Source organism: Corvus hawaiiensis, chromosome 12 (assembly GCF_020740725.1).
Source record: "Corvus hawaiiensis isolate bCorHaw1 chromosome 12, bCorHaw1.pri.cur, whole genome shotgun sequence".
In the NCBI taxonomy this organism is placed as follows: domain Eukaryota; kingdom Metazoa; phylum Chordata; class Aves; order Passeriformes; family Corvidae; genus Corvus; species Corvus hawaiiensis.
The window spans coordinates 9,649,498-9,663,679 of record NC_063224.1 but is presented as its reverse complement, the minus strand read 5'-3'; the positions used below and the strand labels follow the sequence as shown (position 1 = coordinate 9,663,679).

The window sequence follows — 14,182 nt, the reverse complement described above, 5'->3', positions numbered from 1 at the left end:
GATGGCCAGGGGTTGTTTTCTGAAGTGCTCAGGTCACAGACAGCATTTGTTCTCTCTGCCACAGCTCGGCATGGAGATGGGAAAGCAGGTATGACAGCCACAGATCCAGGGAGTGTGGGAGGGAAGCAGAAGAGGAGGGGCATGAGGAAGCCGAGCTGCTGCTGCTCTGCTGCTGCTCCAAGCTCCCAGGGCAGCCTCATCCTCTGCTCTTCCAGCACGGACTTTTTCTCTGCCACACTGGCACCAGCTGCCAAACCTGGGTGTCATCTCTTGGATAACACAAATTCCTCAACCTCCTTTTTGCCAGTCCCTGGAATAATCTGCACCAGAGACAGAGAGAACTGGGAAAAATCATCTTTAGAAAATTGCTCCTCAAAGGAAAGACACGGCGCTGGAAAAGACAAAAGTTCACCTCTGGCCACCCTTAACAAACACAGATGTACCTGTCAGCAGTTCAGGGCTGCAGTGACTGCTCCTTGCCTGGCTCCATGAAGGAGCAGAAAAACAACTTTGTGCTTTCCCTTGGAGCCAACACCAGCAAGTGCAACCTTGAGACCAGCCAAACAGAGTCCCCAACATGCTGGGCAGAAGCAACCAGGGGCGGCCCAGAGGTGGTGATTGTACCAGTGCTTTTTGGGTTGATTTTTCTCCTGGGAATGGTGGGAAACACATTAGTGTTGGTTGTTTTGGGGCGTTTCCGGCCTGGGGGACGCCCATCACGCAGTGCCACCAACATCTTCATCCTGAACTTAAGCATTGCAGACTTCTCCTTTCTGCTCTTCTGCGTTCCCTTCCAGGCCACCATCTACTCCTTGCCAGAGTGGATCTTCGGTGCCTTCTTTTGCAAGTGGGTTCACTACTTGGCCATGGCAACAATGCTGGTCAGCATCTTCACTCTGGTGGCCATGTCTGTGGACAGATACATTGCTGTGGTCCATGCCAAACGCTCGCCCTGCATCCGCAGCAAGCGCAACGCTGCCCTTGGCGTGGCTGTCATTTGGCTGCTGTCTCTCCTCATCGCCATCCCCGTGGCCCAGCACCAGGCCCTCATGAGTGGCCATCACCAGGCACCCAACAGCTCTTTCTGCTGGGAGCACTGGGCAAACGGTTCCACAGCCAAGCAGATGTACAAGATTACCATCCTGCTGGTGGGATACCTCCTGCCCCTGCTGCTCATCACCTGCTGCTATGCCAAGGTGGGTGCGAGGGATGGGAATAATGTTTAAATGGAGAGAAAGATCCCAGACTCCTGGTGGCTTCTGTGTGTGCTTAGCTACACAGCCAAATAACTGATCCAACCCTTTCCGTATTCTCTCCTAGTACAGAATACTTTTTTGAGGTGGGGGGAGGGATGGAAAACAGAATGAAATTACACTAGATCACAAAAAGGATTACAACTGCTAAGATGACACCCAGCCTGGCTCCCAAACCCTCTAAAGAATCTTGCTGTTTTTCATATTTTTCATTTTGTTCTTTCTAAGTAACAAATGTTTGCTACTGGCAAGAGAAAAAACCTATGGAAGGATAAACATTTCCAGGTTATTGCTGTGCTGTAAACAGTTTTCAAAAGCTAGATCTAGATGTTGTTAATTGAGAATTGCCTGCAGTGCTTCAACACTCCTTATGACCCTCCCTTCAAGGGTGAGCCCACTCCTACCACCACATTTGTTTGTGCTGCCTCCAGGAGCAGCAGGACAGTCCCACCAGGGAACAGGACTGGCAGCCTGCTCTCTGCCCATGTGCATCATCAGCCTACGGAATAAATGAAGACAATCTGAGGCACAACATAAAATTCAAAGTCCATGTGAAAACCCCTGTGGATTTCAGCATAGTGCCAGCTGAGCTCTTAATATGTGCTGAACTACTGGAAGCATAGCAGGTTTAATGCTCTTTCCAAACCTTGTTTCTTAAAAGAGAAAGTGGAGAGTTTAGAATTAAAATCTGAAAGTATCATATTTGAAGTAATGTTAAAATAATTATTTCAAATTTTTGGTGCTTGTATGAGGAGTTCAAGTATTAATACACAAATTTCAATTTCTCATTCCATATATTGCTCCTTTTTTCCCCCCAAGGTTTTATACCATCTTCATACAAAAGTAAAGAACATTTCCAAGAAGTCAGAGAGATCAAAGAAGAAGGTAAATATCTTTGGTTTAATCTGTTAATTGACCATAATACAATAGGTATGCCAGTTTTATAAAGTAATCAGCCTGGTCTATGCTGATTCCAGTTGTTTTACAGTTACAGTTTCTGTCAGTCCTTTTTGCCTATGGATCCTAACTAGATTTAACTATAGATTATATTTAGTTTCTACTGGTTCATTACATTCACTAACATACACTCAGCTTTATTTGCAATATACTTATGAGTATCAATTCATAATTGGTCTTGCACCTACACTGTCTGTAAGGATAGAACTCAATTGGTATTTACAATAATATCTCATAACACGATAACTATAGAAGTTACACACCACAATATTGGCTAGACTGGTGTTCCTTTCCCTTTCCCCTCAGAGTGTTTTTGAACATGTTTTCTGTGTTCATCTAACTTCAAGTAGGTTCTGATAAACTTTCTTTTAACCACCTTTTCTAAGGCAACACATTATGCAGAAATGAGCTGCTGTGTGTTGCCTGCTGCAGGAACACCACCAGACCTAGATGGAACAGACTACATTGAAGAACACCATGTCTTATTTTGCCTGCTGATTTTTTGATGAATGCTGATGCTACCACAGATAAACTGTGAATTAAAATTTCAAAATCAAGAGTATAATTTCTTGATCAATAGTGCAGACTACAAACAGAAAGCGGAGTCAGAGTTTGGTGAGTTTAACAGCTACCATGAGAAAAGGCAACCAAGACATGCTGACAATTTTGCTAATGTAAAATGCAGCAAATAAAGTGCTAAGAAGCAATGTCATTCCACATAGAATCATTTCACAATTTCATAAGTTTGAAAAGTTGTTTTGGGTCTCAAAGTCACCAGCAAATCCCTAAACTGGTTGTATGAAATTCCCCTCCAGAATTTCTTTACCCATGTATGAATGGCACACTACCTATTTTGTTGCTAATTTTTAAGAGAATACTACCAACAGTTGAAAATTACTACTGTCACTTTTCTGTAAAGAAGTTAAGAATTTCATTTATGACAGTCACTTTTTCAAATGTACCCACTTGTGTTGTTTTCAGATTTGCTTTGTAGAGTTGGATGAAAAAATAGCTCTACAGTTTCTTCAGCCTTGGGCATTGTTATTAGATATAGCCAAGAGGATCAATCTTTAAAAAACACCTTTGATTTTACCTGTTCAAACAAGTTAGTGATGCAGCACTTCTTCCTCCCTCCCCTTAAGTATTTTCCTGGCCATAATTATGAAACACCCAATAGCAATTCTTGTTCCATGTGGCACAGTTAGGCCTAGTTTAATAGGTGATCCTTTCAGATAAAAGAAAAATAAAATACATTCCTCTACACACACATATCATCCTTCACAATATGTCTTCTTCCAGCACTGTCTGTGTAGAAATTGTCCATATAGCTTTCCTGCACGCCAAGCATCTTCTTTAGTGTACTTACTTCAAGTATTTTTTGTGGCAAACACTACTCTTAACATTTCATAAGGAGGCTTTCTTGGTCTGGTTGCAGACACACTGAATTCCTGCATATGCTTTCAAAGCATACTTGAAACACAAGAGTGAGAGTCCATCTTTTAAAGCACGTCTTCTTAAGCACACTTCACACTAGAGCCTAATAGGAAACTCATAGATGCATGTCAGTTCTGCTAATCCAGCTTCCTTCATATGTACTTAGTTGGTCCATTTGTGAAAGTAGTTGTGTTTGGGTTTAATTCATAAACTTCATCAGGGATTAAGTGAACAGCTTTTGCTTATTTTACTCAAAGATATTTGACAAATGAATCTTGATCCACATTTGAAAGGTTAATTTAGTACATACAGAACATCGAGTTTGTTCTGAAATATGTGTGACTTCAGTGGCTAAACGCTGATTGCCTTGAGCTATGAGAGAAAGTGTAGCACAACAACCAAGTCTTCCCATATGAGGTGATAAAATCATCTGAGTTACATCTGTTAATTCACAGTGTGCATCTTCACCACACTGATATGGAAAACAGTGTCATATTCATAAAAAGGAGTATAGTCTGAAACTATGACCATGCAGTTCCTGCTTCATTCCTATCATTTTAAGAAAACTGGGCTATTATCCTCCTTCCACCTCCAAGAGAATGGGGTTTGGGTTTGCTCTTTTTGGGTTTTCCTATTTGGGTTTGGTTTGGTTTTTTTCTGTTTGGTTTGTGGGTTTGGTGTTGTTTTGTTTTTAAACAGTTAAATAGCAAATTTTGCAAACAGGTTTTTGTTCAAATCTCCCAACGCTCATCTGGGCTACATACATGAATAAAAGTCTCAAAAGAATCAAATTGCAGGCTCAGAGTCCTTGTTGAACAAGATTTTCCAGTGAAAGAGTTGCCAGCATTACCACTGCAAACAATTTGCTTTGTCACTCAGCATTTCAGAAGCTATAAGAACGCTCCTCAGGACTGAACACTTCAAGATAAAACATAGTTAAGAAAGAAAGCAAATGCCATAGAGTTCAGGCTGTGGTCTTGCCATAAGCAGCATTCCACATGCTGATTGGAAACACATTGTTATTATGCTCCGTTACAGGCTGCTTCTGAAAAAAATAGTACTACCAGGTAAGAGTTTTTAAAATGTCAAGACTTATTTCTGGATCTTTAGCTTTCACTGACCTTGCTGGAGTCTTGGTGTAATGTCAGTCCCTCCACCCCCAGATCCTATAACACTGATATCAAGCAGAAGAGACATCATTCTTACTCACATAGTTTGAGCCATAGAACACAGAAATACAGTAGGAAGTATTACTGGGACAAATCCAAATTAAAGCCACCTGAAAGGTCATAGAGGGGCTGGTATTTTATCTGCTATTAATACATCCTGGAAATTTGGAAACAGCATGTGAACCTCAATAAGACAAATATTTACGGAACAAATGGGATACTGCTGGATCCAGCCCTACGGTGATTTCTAATGAGATGGTGATAGCATGGCCAAATTGATAGTCCCAGTTGTGCAAGTACATGCCTGACTTTCCTAGCTGCACTGCTGTAGCAAAGAAAGCAAAATAATCCTGGATTTAACTGACCCTGAGTATGTGAAACATATTACTGGAGCCCAGGTACTTGGTACTGTGGCTCAACCTCCCCCTTTAAAGATCGTACTGTATCATGAATTTATATCTATGCCTTTAAAATGAAAAAAAAAATAAAATAAAACCCTGTTTTAAAAAGTAAATCAAACCCATGGAAACAGGAAACAAAGCCTAATGAACTATGGTATTGGGAATTCGTTATTTCAAGAAGTCTCTTGCTTGTTTCTCTACCCCTTTTTGCCTTTTCATGACACAGTATGGTTCCCAGTGCCTGCTCCCTCCAGCTGTGCTCCCCTCCCTCCCTGGTGTGTGCTGCCTGCTCCCAGCAGAGCAGCACCTGCTGCCCAGGGACCCGCAGAGCTGCACGTGCAGACAAGCATGTGATAATTCTCTCTGTTATCACAGTATGGAAACAAAACCCAGTTAAAAGTTAAAAGAATTGTAGGGGTTTTGGCTATCCACACAGTTAAGAGGAGCTCTGACACATACACCTACAGAGTGGCACTGCCACCCAATTTCCTCTCAACAGGGTCTTGTCAAAAAATTCCCACTGCTGTATGAAGCACCTTTAAATAAATGTCTCCAACACCAGGCTTCACTTCAGCAGCATCTGAAGACCCATCTGTTGTCTCCCAGACCACAGTGCCACAAGATATACCTGGGGTTTCAGCAGGGATTTTATTCCCTGCACTACATTTGCGAAGTCACTTTTCCCTTCTCCTCCATTACTGATGATCGTTCTGCTGTCTGTCATTGTCCCATTTGCCACAACATTGTACTCAAAGTCTGTTATTTGAAGATACATAGGAGCTAAAAGGACAGCTTAAGAGGGCCCTGATTTTTAGGACAAACTACTCATGGGCAGTGTTCAGACACACTATTGTAAAGTCAGTTACAACCACATTTTGTTTGAATGGGTCCAGTTTATGAATAATCCGGAGAGCTCTGGCAGCTGTCACCCCCTCCAAGTCAGTGCTCAAACACCTGCTGAAAAGAACAAGTTTGTCTTTAGCAGAAACCTACAAATGACATACAGGCACAAATCACCAAATAAAAAAAAAGGGAAGGTTTTGTGCTTGGGTTGTGATGTGGAAGCTTTTAAGTTACAGGATGATTATGTAGAGAAACCTTTTCAATTTAAGCACACAAGAAACTTTCTAAAAATTTCCCCTGCACAAAGTTTGCTGCATCCTGACTTCACATCCCGTTATAAAAAGATTTTGACCTTTAATTCAGATTCCCACTTTGAAATTTTTATATAAGTTTGCCATCTACATCACAATGTTGGACATGCTCAATTTAATGTGCTTTTCCATTTATATGTAACATCTGTGCATTAGATCAAGGAAGATGTTTAGTACTTTTCACAAGCTTAGGCTGAAATTCTGCATGATGCACTAAGACTGTGCCCGCAGAAGAGATACATGACCGTCTGTTTCCCCATTTAATGCCATACTGGCTGTACAAGTTTGCCAGCCTTGAAAATCAGATGGTGTGATGCTGTGGGATTCTCCTTTGAAGTTTTGGATAATCGCTTTTTGAGGCCAGCCAGCAAGACCACAGGCTAAGAAATTCTGTGCACCCCTCTATGACAATTAAGTGTATTTCAATTCTGTTATCTCTTTTCTGAACTATGCAGAGTACAGCAAGTCTGTAATTTGGCTCCAAGGAAAGTTAACAATTCCCCCTCTGACAGTGTTGCAAAATATTTCATAAGAGCCCAGCCCCAGGAGCTCTGCTCATACATCTGCCTTAAATAAGATGATTTAATGACGGAAATTAATGCAAACCGAGGGCTACCATGGCCCTATGGTGTTTTACTGGCCTCTGGAGCACACCAGAGTTCCTCAGTGTTTATTCAGTTCTGTCTTGTGCATCTTTGAAGAACAAATAACAAGGCTTGCAAACTGAACAATCTGAAATGCTTTTTCAAATTTAAGAATGTTTCTGGGAATGTGAATTTCACAGCTATTTTGCAGGCTTCCTTGAAAGGATAGTAGGAGCTGTGGGGCCTTGAGGCCAAAAGCTTCAATTAACAGACCAAATGAGCCACTCAAAGATAACAAATTAGTACTATGCTTTTCTATTGGTTAGCTACAATAGGAAGGTGAGCCGTGCTTACCTGGTGGGTAAGCAAATCAGCTGTTCATTGCTTCCAGAGATAAGTAAATACGAAGACACACGGAGTTTATTTGGGACACTCCCTGGAGTGCTGCACTTTGAAGGTCATACAAGAGCTTAAGGTAAAAGATACAGAATTCCGCCAAGATAGACAGGTATTCCTGAACATCTTGGCCAAGAGAGGCAGATAAAAGCTGCACTGTTACTGCTTTCTTGTATGCTAAACTAACTATTTGGCTACTGTTCATGCAAATTGAAGGTTTTCATGGAGATAATGGACGTGAAGTTCAAGGCCTTGGCATTTGAACAACAGTAGATACAGCAAAGGAACATGGAAGATCCTGGGATCCATTGAGCAAAAGAATATAATTCCAAGGTGAAATCCTGCACGTTGTTTGGTTAACAGGAGCCCAGGGCAGCAGGAATTAAGAGCATCATTACTAATTAGGGGATAATAGAAATATCACAATGCTCATAAGCGTTTATGAATACAGGATGAGTCAGTTTCAAGGGCACCAACAGAGGAGATTAGAACGAGAGATGTGCAGATGAGCAGCTGGAACAGTGCAAGCAAGCTGCTGCGAAATGAAGAGCCCCCTTTGTACATAAAGCAAGTAACCAAAATGAACTGATAACATCTGAAAATATATTTACTTCAGTCCCTCCTCTTCTTCATGACATCCAGCTGCCATCTCTGACTCCAAGAAAGAAGACAGAACAATGAAAAAGAATACTTTCAGTGTGCTTCTCAGCTCACTGAAGAGTAGAATTATATACAAATGTAATAAAAAAAAAGACCAAAGGGCAATGAGAAGTGCTTCAATAGTAATTAAAAGATGTGTGTGCTCTGAAGTAGAGAAAGCTGCTATCCAACATTTAAGTTACTTAAGAATAGGTATGCCATTTTCTGAACATTTTGCATTTATCACTTAGCTATGGGCATGTTTCTGGAGATCAGATTGTGTTTGGGACCTTTCTGTTAGAACTTTATGTGCAAAAGGAAAAGAATGTTTGCAAATCCATCGGGGGAGTCAGATTTGCCAACAGAGCAAACAAGAATGTGGCAGCAGGAGTGAAGAAATTGGCAGTTTTCACTTTGCACGTTGGCTCACAGATGGACTTAGAACAAAGGGATGTTCTTGGTTCAATATCCCTGAATCTAAAGCCACAAAAATTGTCTTCCTCCGAGGTTGGTAAGTTCCTTCAGCAGTACAGTAGTATATTGCACTAAGCCACATGTATTTCCTGGGCACTGACACAGGGTACCTGCAGTATCTAAAACCAAAAGCTTTAAAAAGTGACCCAAAAGCCATGGGTCACTACATTTTTTTCAAGTCTTCACTACAGTAAATTACAATATATAGTGAAGTCTGTAACCCTGTAGCTTACCATAATCAAGTCTGGGGCAATCAAAACATGCACCATTTGTCTCTCAAACTTTAAGGGAAAAAATATACAAGTTAGAGATGAGCATAACAGGAGAAAAGATTTATCAGTGGATCACATAATCAGGTATCAGACATCCTCCTACAGAGCAGCAATAAAGGAAGAGTCAATTGTTGTTTGCTGATAAGACAGTGTGGAAGAACAAGCATAGGCTTCTTTATGCTTCTTCATTTAGAATTATGGAAGAAAAAAAAAGAGAAAATAATCTCAGCATATTCAGGAAACAGCAGTTGTCTCACTAATGAAGCCCAGTTTGTCTGCAAGCCAGTACTCTTTAATAAAAACCTAATTGAATGTTCTTTCCCATTTCTGTGTGGCTGAAGTACACAGTAGAAATGGATGGTCTGATCAGCTCTGAGAAATGATGTGCAGCTGGGCTGTCTCCAACTGGGACTAAATTAGGAAAGTGGCAAGCCCTCTACCCCTCTAGACTGTTCTGTCCACTCTATATTTTAATCTCAGGAATTCAGCTAGTCCTTCCTAAAATATGTAAATCCATGGAATACTTGAAGCATTTGACTCATTACAGGACAATCTTAATTTTGCCCTTGAGCAGATGCCTGACAAGTTGAAGCAACTTCATTAGAAGCTTATCAAGGACAACAGCTCTAAACACAATTAAATTTAAGGACTTCATCATCCTCCGGAATGAGGTATCTCTCCCAAAATGTTTTTTAAACATATTTCCCATTGCTTTTTGAAGGATGGGAGAAGGCTAAAAGCAAGAAACAGCTTGTCTAGAGCCAGGGAAAAAAAATAATCAAAGGGCAAAACAGACAAAGAAAGTCTGGAAAGCATAAATGAGAGGCAGATGACCAATAAAGATAACAAAAGAATAAGCAGGTAAATTCCAGACAATCTGCACATGACAGAAATGGGGGGGGCGGGGGAAGAATAACAGAAGTTTGTCTAATTATCTGACAAACAAAAATATCTCCTTGTCTTTCTTTGTCACTATGCTATCAATTCACTGTACAGCTTAAACACACTGACTCTACAACAAATAACACAGTAAGTTATTTTCTGGAGCTGCTTGAAAGACTTCTAGAAGTATTCTAGAAGTATTAAGAGAGACTGAAACAACCCAGTAGAGCGGATTGTACATGTCTATTATGGACCCACCAAAACTTCAAAGTTGAACCAGAAGGTTTGCATTAAGTGGGGACAGCTTGACCAACAGTAATGCAATGTGCAAACTATCACAGCCCCTGGAAGAAGCTCTAACAATACACAAACTATTTGGATCAGTCCTCCATAGCTGGTCAGTCTATAGTAACAGTAGTTTAAGCTACAACAAAGTTGTAACATTAAAAGTCAAATAATGTTTTGGTTCACTTTCCTCTATCTTAACTACATGATCCCTAACTTGAAAAAACAGACACAAGTTCCATTTCCAAAATCTGTTTCTTGAGTCATGAATGATGTACATTATTGCTCTAATATTGTCTGTTTTCCATCTCAAAATCCCCAAAAGCTGGACCCCAGAAATAGCTTTGTGCTATTACATAGCAACAGCAAACCCATTTTGTAATACTCAGCCCTATGTTAAATGCAAGTTTTGTTATTTCACAATAAAAGGGGAAAAAAAGCCAGGTATATAAGCCTTATTCAAAAGAATATTTCAGTGCTTGTAGCCCCCTAATTTAAGCAGATGGATGCTATGAAAGGTTGCCTGGGTAACAAGCCTAAGCTACTTAACATTGCTAGAGGGTAAAGAAGTAGCACCATTACTTCTGGTGAAAGCTAATGATGAGATCTGTTTATTCATCATTTCTTTGGTACCCATCATACCAAGCTTACCAAGTGGGTAAGCTAGATCCCACAAGACCACTAGGTCTGTGTCTTTTGGTCTCATCAACTTCTAATCATTCCAGTCTATTTTTAAGGACATCATCTGGCTCAGAGCATGATTGGTTTGAGGACGCTTGGCAGTGTAGTTTGTTCACTCTCAGGGGAATATCTTTGTTAGCTCAGCTGTCAGACACCATTCTCGTAGGTGAAACAAGGAAGCACCTGGAGTATGCCAGGTACACAATGAACCTACAGGTTATTGCCTTTCAAAGTTAATACAAACTTGTTTGAGAGACCTATTTGACAGAAATCCCTTTTTTTTAAAACTTGTATTGTAGTCTTGATCTAAAGCAATAACATCTTCCTTAGAGAAGTTAATGGGTTTAACTAAATGTGGCCATGATAACCACTGACTAAATGAATTTTTGTTCACTAGAAAATTATCCCTGTTCTAGGAAAGTAACTTTACACTATTCACTTGAAGTCATGCTAGGGAATTATTGACAGAAGCATTGACGTAGCCTAGCAAGGCTGTAAATCTTAAGCTGAAATGCAACCTAAGTTTTAATTTTTCTCCACTGCTTTCCTGCTACTTGTACAACAATTCGCCTCAGGGGAAGGATATCATCTGTATGTCTGCAAGTTGTTATATTTATTAAAATGACAAAATACAAATGAGAAACACTAAATACCAAAGTTAAAAATCAGACATTGTGCAGAGAAACAAGTGGAGCAAGAGGAGGGAAGTCACCAGCTGTGCATCTGCTACAGAACCCCAAAATGAGGGATTAAATACAGAAAAATTGGTCACCTTGTATTACCATTTGTATTTTTGAAAACTCATGAAGTCAGGTGGAATAAGCCCCACAAAAACATTTGGAAAGGATCTTAGGGCCTCCAAGTCAGCAATCTCTGAGCCTTGCTAGGCATTCACTTAGTGTTCTAGAAGTAGAAAGTGAGAGAAAAGCAACACTATCAGGTCTCCTAAACGTGAAAAATGAGATCCTACTCCCACAGGCCTCAGGGTCTTACAGAAAGGAAGCTGAAGTGAGTTATAGCCTAATTTTATTTACTGTCACTGATAACCTTCATTTTGTATGGTGATCTCGAAGAACACTGTTTTCAGGAAAATTTTACCTCAGGTCAAGCTTTGGGACTGTGCCAGAGGCTGCCCAGTTAACTGGGAAGCAACCATGGCAGAGGAACACCTCTAACCCAGCCAGCACAGGCTGGGATCCCAGAGGCACAGGGAGCCTCCCTCAGGTCATCACCCAGCTAGGAACATTTCTAATCAATGCACACTGCATACGTAAAAAAAATCCTCTATTCAATGGTTTTCTGGGTTTCTCCTGTAATAGGGAAGATACTGGAAAAATCCTTCTCCTCAGGCCAGTTTTTGTTACTCCTCTCAGTGGCAAGCTTGCCTGCAAGTTGTTTTTCCCTGCAATTATTTTCAATAGCGTTAATGTTCCTCAGCCTCCAAATGAGCTATTATTTCCACTCTTCCTTGTAACACAGTTAGCATTGTTGCAGCCTTTATACTGTTTGAAGTTTTATAGGCACTACCTCCATTGTCTATAGCTATTTCCTTGAGCCAAAACCAGCCAATCCAAGTTTACCAGGGTTTTTAGCATCCTTTTTCATACTGTCATAATGTGCCCACCTGGCAGTCGTGAGTGTTGCCTGTGTTATGCTGCCTTCACTAATGACAGAGGAAAGCAAACTCACTCATTCCACAGCCTCACCTGATCATTGTGACCATTTAACACACGATCTCGTCTTTTCCAGACAGCGCAGACAGTGCTTCTCGTGGTTGCTGTGTTCCTGCTCTCCTGGCTGCCACACCATATCATCACCATGTGGGCAGAGTTTGGGCACTTTCCCCTGAACAACATCTCCTTCACCTTCCGCATCATCTCTCACTGCTTGGCCTACGGGAACTCTTGCATCAACCCCATCCTTTACGCTTTCCTCTCGGAGAATTTCCGCAAGGCCTGCCGGCAAGTCTTCACCTGCAAGTTCTTCCAGCGGCCGGCTTCCACTGAGAAACTGGCCAGAGTGCGCGTGGAGAATTTCTCTACCACACACTCCATCACTAATGTGTAAGCTGGGCTCACAAACATGTTTCAGGAGAAAGAGGAGGGAAGAAGGTTCTGTCTGGGGAGAACATGTATATGAGTGCATTCCAGGGAGTGGTGGAGTCTGAAGAACTGTGGACTTTGTCAGATTGCTGGAGTGGTAGGAGATGTATTTCCCTCTGACTGTCATGATACGTGACAGAGTTTGTCCTAGGGTACCTTGCTAGACACTGGGCTATGTGAAACAGAATTACCTGAATGCCCATAAGATAGAGCCCAAATGCAGCTGTAGTCGTGACAACAGGATCTAAAATAAGATTTACACAGAAGGTAGCATCTATACAGACAAGAAGGCAGCAGTTAATTATGACTGTAGGCAGTCATTTGGATGTGAACAATGAGTGATGCGACTCAGAGAGCAGTTTAGGAGAAGTCAAACTAAAGTCTTTGTATGTCTTTGTTTCATCAACAAATTTGACTATGTGTGAGCTATACACACATTTATATCACTACCTGTGAGATAAATCTCTAAAGTCTCTAAATCCCCTTGAAGGCTTTGCTATAGCATTTACCTATTGGGCAGTAAAACCTTTCACATGTGTCAGTGACGTGGCTGTCAGCATTTGGTGGCTCTGTATCAGCTTATACATCCCAGGGTCTAAATGTCTGTGTGCTCCTGTGTGTAATTACTCCTGTTTATCACTGCCTCCAACAACTGTCTCTTGGTGAGCAACAGGAGGAAAGTGGTATTTCTCAACATATGCTTAAAAAACTGATTTCGTTTGAAAGCAGTCTACAAAAAATTTTGTTGGTAAATATAGTGTTCTCTTGAGTCTATCTACCCAAGGCTTTTTATCAGCCACTTTAGTATATATATAAAGTGCCCGAAATTTTGTGGTGCGGGTTTTTTTCGGTTTTTTGCTTGTTTGGGGTTTTTTTTACTAACTGTTGTGATCAACAGTGCTCTAGCAACAAACAGTTAAGGGCATTTGTACCAAGTTCAAGGTTACTACTTGTAACTATATAAAGTGCATATTACTTCAAAAGTAGGAAGCAAATCACTGAAAGAACTTCATTATTTCACTGTGTTGTCTAATTTAGTATTTCTGCGTGCTGCAATCCAGACTGACCTGTTCACAGACTGTAAAAATGTGAGTTACAGAACTTAAACTACAAATTATTTGCCGTCCATGCAATGAATGGGTTTCCAGTCTCCAACTGGATCGCTCTTTCACTGTATTTCTAAAACTTGGGAGCCATTGTATTAAATAATTATACTGCAGTTTGTAACTTCCTTTAAGAGCCCCTTAACTGTGCAATATGAACAGAGCAAATGTGTACAACAGGATAAGGTCATATTGCCTGATTCTTAGGTGACTATCTGTGCAAGTTTTCTTTGTTTAGCTTTTACTCTCAGTATATTAAGAGTAGCTCCAGTGTATTACTTAGATCCAATGCTGTGATCTTCTCATTTACCATAATGTAGAAATCTACTATTTCTTCATTCCAAGTGATTGCACAGCCTAAAGTGGATGGCATGGGAAAAACAGCCACTAAAAGAA

General features: G+C 40.8%; 1 protein-coding gene across 1 annotated transcript; it reads left to right on the top strand.

Moving 5' to 3' along the window:
• The first annotated feature begins 254 nt into the window (after positions 1 to 254).
• On the top strand, positions 255 to 14,049 carry LOC125332159 (galanin receptor type 1-like). The gene is made up of 3 exons (XM_048316822.1): positions 255 to 1,196; positions 2,073 to 2,138; positions 12,331 to 14,049. Exons 1-3 carry the CDS (start codon positions 438 to 440, stop codon positions 12,646 to 12,648), a joined length of 1,143 nt encoding a protein of 380 aa, XP_048172779.1. The 5' UTR covers positions 255 to 437; the 3' UTR covers positions 12,649 to 14,049.
• The last annotated feature ends 133 nt before the right edge of the window (positions 14,050 to 14,182 follow it).

Bases quoted from the DNA above. Each gene is read 5' to 3' on its own strand.
- LOC125332159 (XM_048316822.1), top strand. From the start codon at position 438: ATGTACCTGTCAGCAGTTCAGGGCTGCAGTGACTGCTCCTTGCCTGGC. The intron at 1,197-2,072 runs GTGGGTGCGAGG...TTTCCCCCCAAG, and splicing joins TCACCTGCTGCTATGCCAAG to GTTTTATACCATCTTCATAC. The intron at 2,139-12,330 runs GTAAATATCTTT...CGTCTTTTCCAG, and splicing joins CAGAGAGATCAAAGAAGAAG to ACAGCGCAGACAGTGCTTCT.